Here is an 18,731-nt window from a genome sequence, read left to right as displayed (position 1 = left end):
TAAGGCATAATGAACACTGACTTTTATGTGTAAACACAGAGAAATTAAATCTCTCTGATGGGGCAGCAAGACTTACACTTGCATGATTGCTAGTTTAGGATATTGAGCTTTTAAAATCAAGTTAATATGTACATTTTATTTTTAAAAGTATTTTCATCTGAACTTTGGATATACATACAACTGCTGAGAAAAGGGATAAGGAAAAACAAGTTTTTTATAAACACGATGTTGAGTTCAAGTTATCAGATCTGGTCATCCAAAAAGCCTTCTAGAATTTGTCAAAGACAATTATAAACTGTATTTGCTTGTCAAGAACCAGCTCCTTAGAATCCACTATCGTGGTGATTTTTCATTCACACACTATCTCAATGAAAAAATTAACTAATTATGTTTTGCAACAGTAACTCCATTGGTAGATGTATCCCTCATTGTACAGATGGAGAAACTGACAGGAAGAAATTAATTAAAGGCCACAAAGAATGGGGGAAGTTAAAGTTAGCATTAAAATTCAGGAACTCTGTCGGTATTCTGCTTGGTGCCTCTCCCAGCCTTCTCTGGCTACATTTGTTCATTTTATGGGGCCTTAGAAAAGACGGTATGATAACAAACATTTTGATGAAAACCAAGGATAGTTCTCCTGGATGATTACACTGGAGAAGCACATTTACAGGACTCCATTCTAATGAGTAGGTAACTACTTTCAAGCCACGACAAACACTACCATGTGCCATGCTGCCACATAAACCCTGGCATGTCAGATTTGAAAAACTGCTTCTCATTTCGCTCTAAAGCAACTAAAATAGATGGATATCCTCTCATGCAGCATTTTTTAGTTTTCCACGTGTTCACATAGCCACTGAAGCAAAAAAGCTAGGTGTATGGATTTGATATTAACTATATTAGCTAAAACTTGGGATTTTCATCAACTGGGAAACTATGATTTAAAAATTGACGTACACAATAATGTAACAAGATGCTTTCTACCAAGTCAACTGCATGTCACATCAGCATTGCATACAATATATTATCTCTATTTTATTTTTATAAACATTAATGGACAACTGGTAATTACCAACATCTGATGCATTATTTTAGACAGAAATAACTCCTTATGTTCTTGACATAAAAAATTTGATGCTAACACCTGAAACAAGAAATGAAAGACTAATACTAGAAGGGCACCTATTCTTATCTCCCAAGGTCTTCAGGTATTAATTACAAGAGCAGCTATTTTGAAAATTGTGCTTGAAGCTAGGAGATGTTTCAAATGATATAAAGTTACCAATTGCTGATTTGCTATTTTAATCTATTATGTATTGGCTGACATTTCATGAAATCATGTGATACAAAAGTGGAAAATGTTTTAATATTTCCCTTTAAAACAGAATTCTGATTTTATTTCAAAGGAAACATCACTGAATATGAAACAGTTTTACAGACTGTTCATATGAAATACTGTATTACAAAAGTTACTGTCTAAGTAATCGTCTGAGCAATTTCAAACACATTCTCCTTAGTCCTACACCAACAAATGTAAACAGGTTTGGATGTTTATCCCCCTGGACTGCACTGTAACAGTTACCCAAGACCAGACCAGAAGACATATTGTTGCAACGATGTGAAAGCAGAGACATTTGGGTGATAAGCTATTTCTCCAACATAATAAGAACATCTATCCCTTCACACGTTGACCCTTGCAAAACTTGAATTCTTTTTTCTGGAACCATTAAGGGTTATGGATAGCCAAAGGAATCAGTTCACAAAGTTTTGAGTACAATGTTGTCCACTCATGCCGCAATGATTATCGAGAACTGTATGAGCAGTGGTATATGCCAGTTTCAGAAAACTAAAAAAAAAAAAAAAAAAAAAAATTGCAACTCCAAGATAATATTGTAACAATTCAGTGTGATCAAAAATAACTTCCCAAAACAACTGATGCCCTTCATTACACTCACTTATCCCTCTACCTTAAATTAAATAGTTTTTGGAATTATGAACCAAATGTAACAGAGGAAATGAGTTTAACCAAAGTTAACTGCATTAACTAAATTAAATTATATGATATTTTGAGTTGTTCTGTCAGAAGATGTTGATAATGTAAACTTTTTCACACACACACACAAAAAAGCTTGCTGTCTTGTATTTACTAAACGGGAAACATGTAAACAAAAGTCTACGTAGAGTTGATACACACCTTCCATTATGAAACTAGTTTTCATCTTGAAACTTTCCCATTCTGAATGGATGCCTCAAACTGACTTCATACGAACATGCATCTGTGTGTGTGAACGAATATTTACTTATAAAAGTTTTGGTCAATTACTATATTTCTGAGAGTAAGGCCATTATAGACCTTGCTCCTCAAGTTAGACTTTCCTTTAGCAGTGGCTCAGTGAGAAGTTGTAGTGCTTCCATGCTGTGGAGCAGGAATGTCAAGTTTGGAAGAAAGGTTTCTTGGTATCAGGGAAATGTCTTATACATGTGCTGTGAAACCCCACTCAAATCCAAGGAAGTTACAAGCCTCGAAAAAACGCAGTCTGAACTCACTGCACAGACTGATAGTAGACTATTGTCGACTCCCAAAAGCATGAGGGGGCTGAGTGCAGGTTATCCCCTCAAGATGGACTGGGCCCATTCCCCTGCCGGCTGCCGAACTTGTTCACTGCACGCGCAGGTGCAGTGAGACAGCTGCCGACAGGCAGAGGGGACCCTGACTCTTTCACGTCCCTAGTTTCAGACAATTTAAGACCAGAAGAGATCATGAGATCCTCCAATTTCCTCAATTTTAGAGACAGCTAAGCCTAAGAACTAGTACTTAGCTCAAACACAAACACCTCTTCCTAAAATGACACCCAGTTTTGACCCACAACACAGTACAAAGAGGCTCTGCAACTTCCTTCACTGTTTCAAATGCGTGAATGTGTGCTTTTTCTTCTTCTTTTTTAAATCAGAATCTCTCTGTAGTCTCTGGTTTTCATTATGCTATCCTCTACTAGATTTAGGAGCCCACTAATACCTGTATTTTTTTTCCTGTGAAGATAGCTGTACGTTATAAAATCATCTCCCAGTCCTCTTTTTGATAAGCTGAACAAAGCGAACTGTAAGTCTCTCATCTGAGGGCACAAATTCTCCAGCTCGAACAACCTGTGGCTTTTTCAACAACCTCTTCAGGTTTTTCAATGTCTTTTCTATAATTCTGATGTCAAAACCACACCTAACATTCTGCCATCAATCTGAGATGTTTTCAAAATTAAAACAATCTTTTTATCCTCCTGTTTATTTCCACCCTACCCATCCCAGATGAAATTAGGTCTAAATAATCTTCTGAGAACTCCTTTTGAGCTGTTTGTCCATTACAATGCTTAAATCTATTTCCAAGTCATCACGTCTAGGACACAGTCTCCTCCTCCTGTAGGTATGACTTGTATTCCAAATTTCTAGATGTAAGATTTTGTGTTTGCTTAGATTAAAAAAAAGCCAAAACAAAACAAACCCTCTCCCTCCTCCCCAAAATCTCAATTCTGCTGAGCAATAAATTGTTGCACACAGCATCCCCATTTTCATTGCTTCGCGCCACCCCATCCCCCCACCAAGCGCCACTCTTAGTATTTACAGCAAATTCGTATTAGCATTTATGTTACATTTAAAACTGCCAGGGGAAAAAAACAGTTGTACTGGGCTTGGTATAAAAATGTGCTCATTAAAAATGCTACACTCAACAGCAATCCTTCAGTAGTAATTCTTTTTATATGTTAGTTAACTATCGTCTCAATCCATTTAACATATACTTTCCTGACACTGCATAATGCCAATTTCTTAGTAAGAACAGCATCTACAAAACTCAACCTTTTCCACAAAATCAGGGAGACTGGAATTCATTTCATTTCCATTCTTTAGTTACCTACTCTGTGAGTCCAGAACCAGCTTTACCATTACCCTTTCTGGACTAAAATCTGACTGACAGCCTGCAGTTTTGCAAGTTATCGTGTGTGTTTTGCTTGTTTTTTTTAATATTGGCACATAATAGCACTCGTCTAGTGCCATGGAATTTTTCTTGCACTCCAACATTTATCAAAAATAAAAAGCTAGTCAAAGATCTCAGCCTAGTTTTCCAGGACTCCAATGATTCAAAATGTACTTGCAAGCTATTTTTAACATACTATAACTATTAACAGACTGGTTTCCCATGCTATCAGTGTGTTGGTGCAGATTATAAACAAGTCCGCAGCGCTGTATGGGGCACGGAAAGTTATTTTACTATCCTTTAGTGAAGCAAATATTTCACTCTGCTTCACCTAGAACAAGTATTTTTTGCAAAACCTTTTGCTTTTTCCACATCATTATTAAAAGTTCAGCCATCTCCAGCTAAGAATAAGCCAGTAACGTTCAGATAATATAAACCATATCCAAACTCCCATTTTACTTAACAACAACAAGTCTTATAGCTGCGCAGACATGATAATTGCCCATGACCTTTAGTTGCTCTTTAATTTTCCCACACTTCATAACTAGTTGCCAGTCATTCTATACTATTTGATTCTGTCTTGACATTAACACAGGACATACTTTTACTACCTTCTTCCTCAAAAAGTCGTCCTCCTTCTTTTTTGTTGTTGCTTACACTTCCCTTACCAGTTAGTTTTGGTCATACTTCCCTTTTGCTTTTGAAAATTGCTCTTCCTGAACACTCCAATATGTAATTTCACTGTTTGGAAGTATCTTTTGGTTACACTGAATGTTAGAAAATTATGGAGAAGACTATCCCTACGCAACACAAATTTCTAGATGAATTCATCACTGTAAGCTCCCATAAAGCTGCTCAAACCAAACACCCTTGTACCGGATGTAGTACATTTTACACCAGAAAATTATCATTTGCAATTTTCAGGCTAATTACTTTTCACCATTTTCTGCATTTCATCTACAGCATAAGCTTCCCATACAACGGTAGTTTTTTCTTTACATGCTTTTTATAGCCAAGTGCTCAAGAAGCAATGCACCTCATTCTCCATTTGCAACAGACCCCTATGAGTACTCCCCCCTTGGGTTTGTTAGTTAGTAGACTGATATACATTCAAGATATTTCTATTAATTAACATTAAGGCAGGTACCAGTGTCGTTAACGTTGCATACTGTCCTCCACCTCTTTTAGCCACTCTGTCCTTAAGTAGGCTGTAAGCACTGATTTCACATTCTTATTTTCTGAATTGTCCCACAAGGTTTCAATAATATCAATTATATCTCTTTTTTCCCCATTAATGAGAATTTCCTATTTATCATGCTTGTCACCAGGTCTTATCACTGATATGAAACCAACTGCAAATCTTGTTTTCAATTCTGTTATAAGTTTAATTGGCTCCTGCGACACCAACTTTAGATTGCATTTATCTGCCTAGGATGCTTTGCTTGGGCTGCCAGTTAAGCCTCTTCCTGGTTGCTACAGGCTCCAGCTAGGAAGATTCCCTGCCCTGTGTCCGTCCCTTCATACAATCTGCCTTCCCTTGGGACTTTGTCCCCATGTCCTGCACGAAGAAACCTGCTGATTCACTCTAGCCAAAGCCAACAAATTCCCCTCCAGTATTTTCTTTTGTGTATCTTCCTTTTTGTTACATCTTTCTCAGCCTCCTAGTTTCCTTTTTCTTAATAGTTGCATTCATGATGCCTGTCAACTTATCTACCATTTGGTACCACAAGCAGTACACCAAATACCTTGTACCTATGTCTCCTACAGCTTTCTGTTTTATCCTCCACAAATAGTCCCTACTATTAGCCAGCTTACTTGAATATATATGAATGACTTTATACTTCTTGTCATGTTGAATGTCTCCTGACTTTGGGGGGTTTTTTTGGCTACAAACCACCAGTGCACTCTTCTAGATCCTGCCCATTTTTACTTTTTTCTTCTGTGGCATCAGTGGGAATGACTTCCCATTCTGACTGTTAAAAAAAATACTGCATGTATAATTTTTTCCATTGAAAAGTTAAAAGATTTCATGAAAAAAGGAACATGGTTTCATGGTTTGCCAACTGAATTTTTCTTTTGCCTTTTAGCAGATTTTCAAGGCAATCGGGCTGGCAAACGGAGGAACAGGGCAGGCAAGGTCTTAAATGCAGCTTATACCGATGGGAATTTTTTTACTATTGCTATGAAGTGCTATAAAAGTTTGCATTTGTGAAAAAAATCTTATTAGAGGCAACTCAAGCCATTCATCCAAATTTAACAGACAATTCTGAAGTTCATGACTATACTCCTCTATGAAGTGAGCACACTGATACCACCTTACCAGTACACTAATGTAATATTTATGAAGGTACATCAGTGATCTGAAGAGAAAAATCAGGGCAAAATAAATAATTGTATATAACAATTAAAGGAAGAAACAAATGGAGGCATATGCAAAGAAAATAAGCAATGACCGAGGAAGCCGTTAAAGAAAAGCATTTATTGTCTGCCGTGTTGTTTTAGTTTTAAGCATGTGATTATTCCATTAGAGACTATCATAACACATCTGCAGAAGGTAACTGAATTGAGACAGCATACTTCCCAAATCCTGGATGATCAGCGTAAGAACAATACTTTAATACTTAAATGATGTTTAACATCTCATAAGGATTCTCTTTACTTGTTCTGAGCGCAAACCAAGCACCTCAGCTCTGGTACGCCAAGATGGTCTGAACCCCACATAATTCTTCAACAGGATCAGAACCTTCAGACCCAAGGTAGGGGCTGCTGCCATGTAAGCTACCAGAGCACATCTCCTTAGAAGCAATTTATCATCCCATTTAGGTACATAAGGCATTTACTGGACTAAAGAACTTTACAAATGTCTGCTGACAACAGTTTCCTGATACATTAAGAGGCACAATGAAGAAAAAGTCTCAAAACTTTTAGTGAAAAGCAAGCGGTTCTACCCATGACATACCTCCATTCTCACAAATGGCTAACTGGTTTTGTCTGAAACTAAAAACCAGCAAAACCTAAAACGTACAGTCTGAAACATAACCAGTGAAATTTCTGTCCAAATAGTTATTAACTTGGTAGCTACAAGGAAGTGAAAACAATGTTATAACCAAAGGACTGGTCAGCATCCTGAATCAAAGGTGCTATTGGCCCAGTTTAGAGTTGTGATCATTTAACAATAACTTCAGGTGTCAGCAGAGAGGTCACTGAAGTACAATGCAACTTCCAGGGGACTGTCTTCAAACCCACTGGCAGTCATATACAAAGAGAGCTTTTCAGGAATCACACCCCACATGTTTAGCAGGGACTTTGGCTGTATTTAGCAAAATCTGTCAAATTTTGAGAAGGCCTGGGACTAAACAGCCCTCATACAGCTAGTCACAACTAAGGCACGCAACAACAGCTTTACCCTAGCGGTGCCAGGATTACTCCTCTTTTGCTTGAGTATCAACTTAAACCCCAGATTTTAAAAACAGTATTTGAATGCTATTTACATATTGGTATGTTGTGACTACTAATATTCCAGCAATGATGTTAGCCCAGGCACATACTGTATTAGGAGTTTTGAAGACAATCTGTGATATACTTAAGAGTGAATTTACTGTATCATTAAAAAGAAAATTATTATTGTTCTTTTGGGGAGTTCTTTTTTTTTTTCTGTTAAATTCAAAATCTTTCTGCCAAGTTAAAAAAAGCCCTTTTATTTTAGTACGACTTGGGAAAATAGCGAGTTTTTGTATTTGGGGTTTTTTTTTTTGAAACTGTGAAAAGTCTGAGCGTTAACTGATCTAGATTTGTCTGGGTACTCACTCTGTCGCACAGCTCTTCAAACGTGAAGTCTGCAATGGTTCCACACGCTTTATTCAGCTTCAGCTCTCTGCCTTGCACTTTTAGAATCCTTGGTCTAGTTACTATGGGAACATGAACAAAGACTCAATCTTCTCTGGATAATTACTATAAAATTCATCTCTTACAGATAGGAAATGCATAGCTTGATGAATAATAGCACATGATTCAACACATAAATTAGACAAAATGCTGATACAATGACTGCCACTTGAGTGTGGCATCAACCCATATACAGCAATGGAACTTATTAATTGGTCAGTGGAGATTGGGCATTGTGTTCTAAATGTATTCTCTTTCAAGAGAAATTAACTTACGTACAATCATTTTGTTTCTGAGCCAGCTCATCAAACAACTTATCCATGACAGCCTCCACATCAGCTTCACTTGTGCTACAGTGAAAAGAATAATAGAATATGAAATTAATAACACTTGAAGCCAACATCAAACAGCTGCCTGAGCCTGCTTAGCTTTTTGCCCATAAAAGAGAGAACAGGATGTTATGCTCTAAATACAAACATTAGATTTAGAATACACTTAAAAGTAGAGAATATTAACTCTCAGGTAGATGATTCTGCCTTATTTGCATACACTGAAAGACTTCTGTGTTTTGAGCTGTTTCCAGTAATGAGGCAATACAGGCAGAGCAGATCCATTAACACTATGTATACACAATGAGAAAAAAGGCTTCTGGCTCTATCTTGCATGCAAAATAAGAGCAAATAGACAAGGCAAGGCAGTCAAGCACCTAAAGAAGTATCCCTTGAAATTTCTGAGAGGGGACTTTGTGAAATTAAATATTGGAGCAGCTTGGGGGGGGGGGGGGGGAGCGAATCAAGTCAACTGACTGTATTGATCAAACAATTTGCAAAATTAAACGATGAGATTCAAAACACCAGCACTATCTCTGCATTAGTAATTTTATCAATTTCCCCCCCTCTGTCCCAAATACTATTTGGGAAAAGATCAACTACAGACAGTGACAATGCAAAATATCTGTGCTGGGAGCTGAAGTAAAGTTTATATTCATCTTCTGGTTGCCACAAGAATTATAAATCAGTCTGATTAGAGAATATTTTTTGTCACTGAATGGGTTAGAGGGCCAACCTTTCTGTGTTTCATTCTTTAAGAAGATAGATAATATTTCTAGCTGAGTTTGAAAGCTGAGAATAGTAAATTAATGCTATGGTAGACAATAAACTAGAACTAGGATATAGAACGCTTCATTGAAGTTTGTATGATCTCATTTGGTGTGAAAAGTCTACTTTTATAGATTGTGGATGCACTGTAGTTGCATTGCTTCACACAGTTCTAGACCTCCTCTAAATGACAAGTGATGATCAGCATGTTACACAATTACTTTCCTGTTCATTAGGCCTTAAGCACCTTAAAAACGTTAACAGCAGAACTGAAATAACCACTTTTTAGCTCAAGCTTAATGATAGCAAACCTTGTAGATACAAAGAATTTCAGAGAAAAAAAAACCACAAACTTCTGGAAGTGCCATTTCAAACACTTTAAAACACCTTTTCTGAATAGGAGACTACATAAAATTGTAACTTCAAAAAAAAAAGTCTCTCTCAACATTGATATTTGTGCTGCTTTCCTCTGACAAAATGACAAACGAAAAGGAGCAGACAAAACCAGAAAAAAAGCCACAAAAGTGGGGAAAGAGCACATGTATATCTGAGAGTATGCCCATGTGTATGCATATAACTATCAAAAAGTTTGATGTAACGGCCACAAGAAGAAACAGCCCAATATGATGCCTGGGTGGATATTTGCACCTAATTGCCAAGAAAGTTTGTTTTGAAAATAGACACCTGAGACTGAGATCAAGGAAGTTGCTTTGATCAGGAATCTTGTAATTGTGCTACACTGATTGCTTTCAGATGAATATGAAACAGCTTTACGCAACCCTTAGTTGCATATTTTAAATGAAGAAAAGACTACACATATTATGAAGCATCAAGAGGATTTTTAAAAAAATGTGATGATGGTACTATAACCATTAATAGAGAAATGTAAACATGTTGGACAAGAACATTTTCTTTTGGGGGCAAGACTGCTAAATAAATTTCAAAAATCTGTGGCAAAATACTGTATAGTACCTAATTTTAGAACAAAACAAAAAAAATCCACACATACTATGTTAGTTCTGCAGGGTTGAAAGCACCAATGAACAAGCTTGAATAGAAGATGGAATGAGATTCCCTCAGAAAAAGAAAGAATGATGAAATAAGTATCTTATTTCCATTGGCAGCTACAGGATTTTTTTCTTTTTTTTTTTTTGCCCCACTGCTTCCTAATGATTTACACAACAAGTTCTAGGGGTAACCAACATCCTTCCAATGACAGAACATGAGACAGGCTTATCACCAATCTCTGCCATTCACTTGATCACAAGTTTTACAGCAGAACACCATGAAATACTTCGGCTGGGTACCACTCCTGGGGCTTGTTCGTATTTCTTCTCCTCTGAGAGCTGATGCCATAGGCACCATGTTTAGCCTATTACCTCCTAGGAACCACATACGTGCTCTTCCTTTCTTCAGAGTATGGACAGTGAGAAAAGAACATGGTAGGTGCTCTCCACAATTATCAAACAGAAAGTCACAGAGTGCAACGGGCACAATAAGCGGAGCCGTAAGCAGGGACAGCTACGTAGACATCAGAACAAGAGCCCCGATGAGCAATTCTGAGATAACTGGCAGCTTCAAATGGTACTTCCAAGTGAACACCGCAAAACATAAAAGAAAGTGGAGCCAGACAAGAACATAGAACAAGAGTTACTTTTCTTGAGTACAGATACAGAACCTGCATTTAACCCATTTTTCATATATAAAATTCTGTCATTTCCTTCCAGAAGCAGAAAGAATTACCTGTTGTAATTCTACTAAGCAGTACTCCTCCTTCCAGACAAACAACTACTACTTCTAACTTCACAAAGTGATATGGACATACTTAGTTTCAAATATCTGTCACATCGATGAAAATACTGCACCTTTCTCAATGGAAACATGATATTTAAATCAATATTGTGTGTTGGCTTGAAAGATACAATGGTTATAAATCTCATTTTAAGTTATTGTTGTCTGCCTTGCTCAGGTTGTCATTGATTAAATAATATTATAAGAGCAAATACGAGATAGAAAAATGTCTGCAATGCAAAGGTTTCAAAGTATTTAAAAAAAAAGAGAGGATGTATCTATTACGCAGATATATGCTGTAACCATAAGCACAACTGTGAACGTATTTTTAACATATTTATTTGCAAATATAGAATAAAGTGCTAAAGAAATTTTGTCATGATAAACAGAAACAATCTGTCAAAATAGGAGGGTGTTGGGTTTTTTTAATCCACAGCACTGGAAATACCCAACGTTAAATGAATCCTTGTCATTGGATTTCTATAAATACTTAATTACTTAAATACAATAAGGATGTTCTTCTATTATAAGAGAATTGTGCAATCTCTTACAAGAGGATATTCATTACTTTCTAACCATCTGTCACTTCAGTCCTCCAAACACCACACCTCCCCAAAAAATCTAATTAGTTTTTATTCAGTCACACATTATAAATGATGCTAGTGTGGATACTGAAAGTGTAGTTTAATGAAGTTAATATCAAGGCATAATGGAAGGCGGTTTGCTGAACAAAATGCACCAGAAGGCAGAGAAAGAAAAAGTCACACTCTGCTAATTCTACTATACATTTTTAATTTCCCATTGACTAGGAAATTATTGGCTAATAAGAAGGAAAAGGAGGGCAAATACTGTATCATAGATAAACTTACAGGTAGTAGAGTTTTCCAGCAGCAGGAAGCACTCGTTTCCTGTAGTCTATTCCAGAATCAAGCTGGACTGTGCTGCAGTATTTCTACAGAGACCAAAAAAAAAAAGAAAAGCTTTCCTCAAGCCAAAGCTGTATTTATTATTGTCTGCATTAGAGAGAAGACACACTGCTGTGATAAACCATCAGCATGAATATCATCTGCAAAACTGAAATCAAGATCACAAAATTGAAGTCTCCTTTACAATTATCGAAGCAGAGAAATAAGCTGGAAATCATTCATATATTCAAAACAAAAAAGTAACCATTTTCAAAAGTCCATCAACTAGAAAATTAATATAGATTGGAAGCACAGGAAATGAAATGAGGTTGGATATTACTCATTCTCTCTGGGTAGTGCTTTGTTGGGGGGAGTGTAAAAATAATTATTTTCACATTAAAGAATATATATTTAGAAATAGAAAATTAGGAGCAATAAAAGTTTAACAGACCACAATCAAATTCTAGCAACAGACACATCTGAAACTACTTCTACTTTATAAGCTAAAAATAGTTTTTTATTTTCCTACTGCTAAGAAGATTAAAAATGTTATGAGTCAAACGACAAATATATGAACGACGCCAAGTCTTCCTGCAAAATGGACTGAAGCATAAAGGGGAATAAACAAACCTCTATATCAAAAAGATTTTGTTCCATTTTTGTAATGTCTGAATTGACTCAGGAAAGTATCTTCTTCCCCGACCCCTTTAAACAATCTCTAAGATTCCAAGTGTGATATAGATGTCCCTGAGAAGTCACAATAATTGCTTCTGTTAGAAAACTCAAAACCAGCTGCACTAAAAGGTGCTTTTTTGATTCAAGGCCTGAGGCTGAGAGCAAAATTCTCACTAACCTCAGTGGGAACAAGATTTTACACCCTCTGGCAAAGGGAATAGCTCTGCTTATCTGTTATTCCTACTGCCAAGATACACAACTTCCGGGTGTTATATAGCTAGAAGCAAAAGAAGCTATAAAAGAAAGGGAGGAAAAGTTTTAATATTTTAGAAAATATACCTCTATCAACAATTTAATTAAAGCAATAAAACTTTTTTTTTGTTGGTAATTCAACACTATTAAAATGATTTGGATTGCTAGAATCTGCTAAATTACTCTGCTTCTTCACTGCACTATGAACTATTAGTTTATCTTTAATACTCTCATTAAGCGTTTCATATTCTGTGTGTCAAATTCTTCAAAGCCTCCTTGAGGCCATTCAAATATCAAAATTGGAAATGTCAAATCTCATTTACAGCAACTACACTGCAGGAAAAAAACCCTTAAATTTTAGAAGAACTATCATCAGTGATTTAAGGAACAATGGCCCTTTTGAACAAATGCGTTGCATAGGACTCACAGATTACAAATATCTGCAGGAGTGCCTGTGATGACTCATTGCACTAATTTTTTGCCCTTGGCTATTACTGAAGGCTCTATACCTATTTTAAACCTCCAACTTCTCTGTAAAGACATACAGCTGAAGAAAGAAGGTAAAAAAAAATCATCCTGAAAGCACAGAATCCCAGGAAAATCCATGTATCTTTAATTCCGGTAAGTGAAAAAGCCATGCTAATCAAAACATTATCTTGGGCTAAGGCTACTGCAAACACAATAGCATTGGTGCTACAATATTATTATAATCTATTCCCTTTCTTTTCATGAAAGCTTACAAAGAAAGAGAATAACAGAGCAGAAGAAAAAAGTTCCAGAGGCATGTAATAATATGCACAAGGGAGGGAGGATGTTTAAGCTTTTCTTCAGCAACAGTCTGGCAGTCAAGGCTAGAAGGAAGATTCCTGAAATTTCACAGCAAAGCTGGTGTACTTAGCTTTTCTTTGCCAGGCACTGATGCTCAGCTTCTTTCCACCTAATGTTTTATTTTTCCAAAGTAGTAGATTAGCTCAAGTATTATTTTCTTCATGTTAGTAGGGAAAAAAACCCAAACACATTACTACAGCTATGCGGACTATGAAATTATTTAGATAACTTTATTAACTTTAGATACTCGGATATTTAGTAACGCTGATTTATCATTTTGGTTTTCTTCCTGGAAACAACAGATAGGAAATTTTGCATGAATTCAGCCTCATCTCTTTGGCCTTCAAGATGGGTTTACAAACTCTACCGCTCTCTCAGGGTGTTGTGTTGCATATAGAGTGAAGAGTGAACACAGAACTACATATACTTAAGAGTGTGGCATGGTTATGGCATGGCTGAAAGAAAAAAAAGTGCACCTGAACACTGTAGCCGGTGTAAATTTATTGTGCTGATATTTACAGCGGTGCTTGTGGCTCAGCTGCTAATGACTGCTGAGTGGGGCAGACATTCTGGGCACTCAAATACAGACTGATACTGGGCCAGATTATGCAGGTCACTGTGGCTTGCTGAAATCTGTATCAGCAGTTGGTGCTACACTATTTCAGTCCACTTGCGTTCTGCTTACAAACTTATCACTCCTTAAATGCACTGACAGTCTTTTACGACTTCATGATTTAACATTACAATGAATGAATTCTGGAGGTAAGAACTGTACATGTAAATACTACCGATAGAGCTATGAAGTAGATGCATTTCTTCTGTCCTCCCTTTTGCCTTTCTTCAAAATAATTAGTATCATCACTATTCAGGAAAAATCGCTATCGTTAGTAACACTAGTTAAGAAGAGCTTGTGTGTTCAAAAGCTTATTTATGGTTTTGGGCCCTTTTTAAGCTACAAACAGTTGCCTAAATAAAAGATATTTCTTTTCCCTATAAACCTTGTCTTATATGTCTACAACAATGTGCTACTATTGATTCTAATATGATATAACATTACGTAGTTTATTTAAAAGATATGTTAGATATTCTGGGCTATAGAACCCTTCAGCCAGAAAGGCAATAGCAGCATCCTGTTCAGAGATATATAAAATACAGTTATTATAGTCCCACTGATTTTTTGCTTCCTTCAGAGGCGAAAGTCAACTGAACCAAACATCAACAAAATGGAAAAAAAGAATTGGTGTACAACTGTTTTCTGTAACACACGATATAAGCTTAGAAGTAGGGGCCAGTTAACGGGAAGAGAGAGATACTTAGTCCTTTGGAAAACATTTGGCATTTTACTATCCTACTCCTTGGATGTTCCTAATTAATTTCTGGTTTTGGCTTGGGGTTTTCTTTTTGGCTTAATTCTGTCCTATCTTTCAAATACAGTTCTGTCTCCTATTTTTCAAACCAGCATTCTGAGTCAAATTCTGGTTTATATTTTACTTTGAATCTCTAGCCTATTTCTCATCCATTACTGTCTCAAGAACCACTGACTTGGACCTCGAAGACAGTTTCTTCCCTTTTTTTTTTTTTGTCCTCTCCAGACTGATGCTGTGTTCAGGAAGGTACTCCAGCCATTTAGAGCCCATGTTCTAAATAAAAGCCACAAGAATTTCCTAACCCTTCTACAGGTTCATGTAAGTATCTACCACTGCTCGTCATTATTTTTACTGAGACACTTCAAAGCTCACTCATACCTACTCTGTTAGGCACTGCATAAGTATACATAAAATGGATGGCCCCTGCCATTAAAACAAAACATTATAATCTGCGTAGCAACATGCTCCCAGAAAACTTTCCTTTAAAACATGATTGCTGTTGTTAGATAATAAGCTTTGCAGGGTAGGAACAACCTTCTCCTTACATGAATTTATGACAGTAGAGTACAGATCTAGAGGTGCTACTGGAAAATAATGTAACCAAAAAAAAAAAAAAAAAAAAAAATCAAACAGAAGTGTGAATAAAGAAACCGATTATTAAATGACAATGTGGAAGAAATTAATGCCAACAAAACAGTATACAAACTTGCACTGGTGCGGGCAACGCTATTTACACAAACTGAGCTCTACGCAGTAGAGAAGAGAAAGGGTATGATAGCAGTACCAGTGAACTGAAGGGTGGTAATGGGAGGATTGCTTGCACCGCCAGGCAGTAACAACAGCATTTCTCCTCCAAGTTAAGAACGTACCAGCGGAGACGATTCTAAAGGGGGATTCAGCACATGGTCACCTTTACTCAAAGCCAGAGTCAGAAAGGTCACAGAGAAGCTATGCGCTGAGCAGAGATCCAAAAGTTTTTCTTTTGGGGGTTTCCTTTGTAGACAAGGGTACCCACCGCGGTTCTTTGTTTCTACACACGTAAACATTCACTTATCTGCTTCACAGGAGTGCAGAGGGCAAAATGTTCGTATTTGTAAATAATTTTTTCAAGAGAAATGCTTTAAATGTTAAAACGACAGCATATAATCAGAATGTATAATAGAAGAAAATAAAGCACACCAAAATATTGTATACGTCCAAGCTAAACACTTAAAATACTAGATTTACAAAAATGAAAACTAGATACATGGTTGCACACTATGGAAAAACAAATACTGCTCACAACTGTAAGAATGAAATACTGAACCTCAGAAAGAGCGCATATGTGAATACCACCATGCATCTTCTCTCCCCCTCACAGGTGTCAACAACATTATACTCCTGCATTATGGAACTAGCAAATCAATACTATCATTTACAAACCCTGCAAACTCCGGGGGGGGGGGAGGGGGGGGGGGGGGGGGAGAATAAAATAAATGGTAGGCTTCTCTACATTTTACCCTTAATCTTTTTGCAGCATGGGGAAAAACCCCACTAGGATTACATACAGAAGTTCTAATTTCTCTCTCCATCTTTGGACTAACTTCTCTCTCTAACTGGACTGATTAAACCCTACAGATGTGACTGCATCCTCACACTCACTTATCACCACCACAGAATCCTAATCAACAGCCAAAGAACTAACCAGAGTGCTCAGATTGTTAATACTTAACTGTCAAAGCCACGACTGTAACTATTGGTTTCCATTTTTTAAGATGGAGATTTAAACCTTCAAATTTCATTTACTTGGGCTTAACTTCTACTTTTCTTTTGAAATAAATACCTAAAATTGAAGCTACAGTTAGTCTAGTCTGTTCTTGTGGAAACATCTACAGTTTCCAACAGATTTTCTATTCTATTGAGATATTTCAAGTCTGACTTACCCTATTCAATTCAAATGCATAAAATTAATTAGTCATATAATTTATTTTGAAGTCATTTATGTATTTATATATACAAAGAACAAATACAATTACAGAATTGAAAATGCAATTAGTAAGTTAAAAATACAGCATGATCATGCACTCATTTCCACTGAAGTGGCAGAAAAACTTTTTATTCCAGAAGGAAAAAAGACAAAGCCTCAAGGCTCAACTAAAGACAGAACACCTAAACCAACAATCTTCAGATAGAATAGATACAATTAGACTTTCAGTATACCTACTGTGGAAAGTTATTAAATATAGACTAATATAAATACATTTTTCTTCCTGTAAGCACCTCCAATATTCCTTTGTTGCTGCAATCAAGAATGGTAGATATTAAAATGTTTAACTGCTCAAGAAATTAAAGTACATGACATGATAGATCGGTAAGTAGAGGAACAAAGGTTTCAGAAAATTTCAAAAAGGCACTCAAAGTTAACTGGATAACCTGCAAGTTCTCAAGACATGTGTTTCCCATGTGTCACAAAAAACCCTGAAATACTAAGGTGGCCTTGTGGTCCAGTGTACTAAATACAATGTGTCCCTGGGAGCTCAAATATTGTGATCAGCTCATGACCCTTGATAATGCAGGTGAGTAGATATCTCTTAACCTTATTGAAGGCCACCGTAAGTCAAACCAATTGTCATTCTCTGCTCTGAATTTTAATGGCATTAAAAAAAAAGAACCAGCATACAAAATCATACAAATCATCCTGTTGGCCCACAGGATCAGACAACCCTATCTGAAAACCTCCAGAGAGGTTTAGTGTAGGGGGTCAGAGATGTGAGAGTGCTTTACCTTGGGATGATTATTACCTTAATTCCCACACTTGCTGAGTTTCCTCAGCCTTTCACACTCTGGTCAAACCAGACACCTGCAAACACAGCGGTAGCACTGCATCTGCAGTATCAAATACACTTTCCATATGAGCAAAGAAGAGTATAGTCATGCATGCAAAGCTGCACAATTAATACTCTTGGCCTCTGGTGTAGTTCTTAGCAAGCACATTAGAACACCTACTATTAATAACCAAGCCATGCCTACCTGAGAAGTGCAACTTCTAACCGCTCTTTCTGAGCAAAAGGTATCATCATTTCCATGTAGGTATCATCTTCCCTTTTCAAATGCATCCTCAGCATCTAACTCTTTGTATTAGCTTATATTAAAAAAACAAACTACCAAACCAAAACAAACACTAAAAAACACCCCACACCTGTCCTGCTGATTTGGTCTCCATTAACAATACACAGGATCACTAATATTCCCTCCCTCCAGCAAATCAGAAAATAATGAGATTGTTCATTGGCAATAATTCTTCTCATACATTTACATCCAGCCTAAGAGAGAAAAATTCTCTCGCATCACACAACATGTAGACACGCGATGAGAACCCTCAGCCAGCAACAGAGGAAGAGTTCCTCGGGTAAACAGAGCTCACTAGACTTAACCATTTTCATTGTTCATTATTTGACTCCATGTAGCGTTAGATTATCAACTAGAATATTATTTCTTCTTTCTTAAAATTCCTTCTTAAGTGATTTCAAGAAAAGGTTTCTTCATCCAAAGGATACCATTACAATTGGCATTTTCCCAAATGATTCATAACTGTGGTAGAACAACAACCCTCTCAAGCAAAAATGCAGTGTGTCATGAAAAAATTATTTCTGACCTACAAAGCATACCCACAGGTTTTAACTTTGGCGTACTCTCAAAGTCATCAGCAAGTGACAATCACCAGCACGTTTCAAAATGTGAAACTGGTCCAACTGGGACTCACGAGCTGGGCAGGTCTGTCCACAGCCTGCTGAGGGAAGCATACAAAGTTAAGGGGAGTGTTTCTTCTCTGGTGCACCTCTAAAAGGAGTCACGAGCAAGCATGGTACAGGTGCAGGACCTTCAAAGGGCTGCTCCTTTTATCCATGCTTAAAACTGGGGGGGGGAAGAGGGAGGGGAGGGGGAAGAGGGAGAGAGAATCAGGTTTGTAACATTCCTAACTTTCTGC

At 36.9% G+C, this 18,731-nt stretch overlaps 1 protein-coding gene across 3 annotated transcripts in view; it reads right to left on the bottom strand.

Moving 5' to 3' along the window:
* The window catches only part of AFG1L (AFG1 like ATPase), a 75,179-nt gene that overhangs the window by 13,319 nt on the left and 43,129 nt on the right, over window positions 1-18,731 (bottom strand). For all 3 annotated transcript variants that reach the window (XM_076333357.1, XM_076333358.1, XM_076333359.1), the window contains exons 8-10: window positions 11,607-11,689; window positions 8,129-8,199; window positions 7,772-7,872 (exon numbers count right to left, since the gene is read on the bottom strand). In XM_076333357.1, the coding sequence (XP_076189472.1) occupies window positions 7,772-7,872; window positions 8,129-8,199; window positions 11,607-11,689 (255 nt within the window). The remainder of the gene's footprint in view (window positions 1-7,771; window positions 7,873-8,128; window positions 8,200-11,606; window positions 11,690-18,731) is intronic.

The sequence above is a fragment of the Aptenodytes patagonicus genome, chromosome 3 (assembly GCF_965638725.1).
Source record: "Aptenodytes patagonicus chromosome 3, bAptPat1.pri.cur, whole genome shotgun sequence".
Lineage (NCBI taxonomy): Eukaryota > Metazoa > Chordata > Aves > Sphenisciformes > Spheniscidae > Aptenodytes > Aptenodytes patagonicus.
The sequence above is the reverse complement of the archived record's forward strand: the minus strand, read 5'-3'. Positions and strand labels throughout refer to the sequence as shown.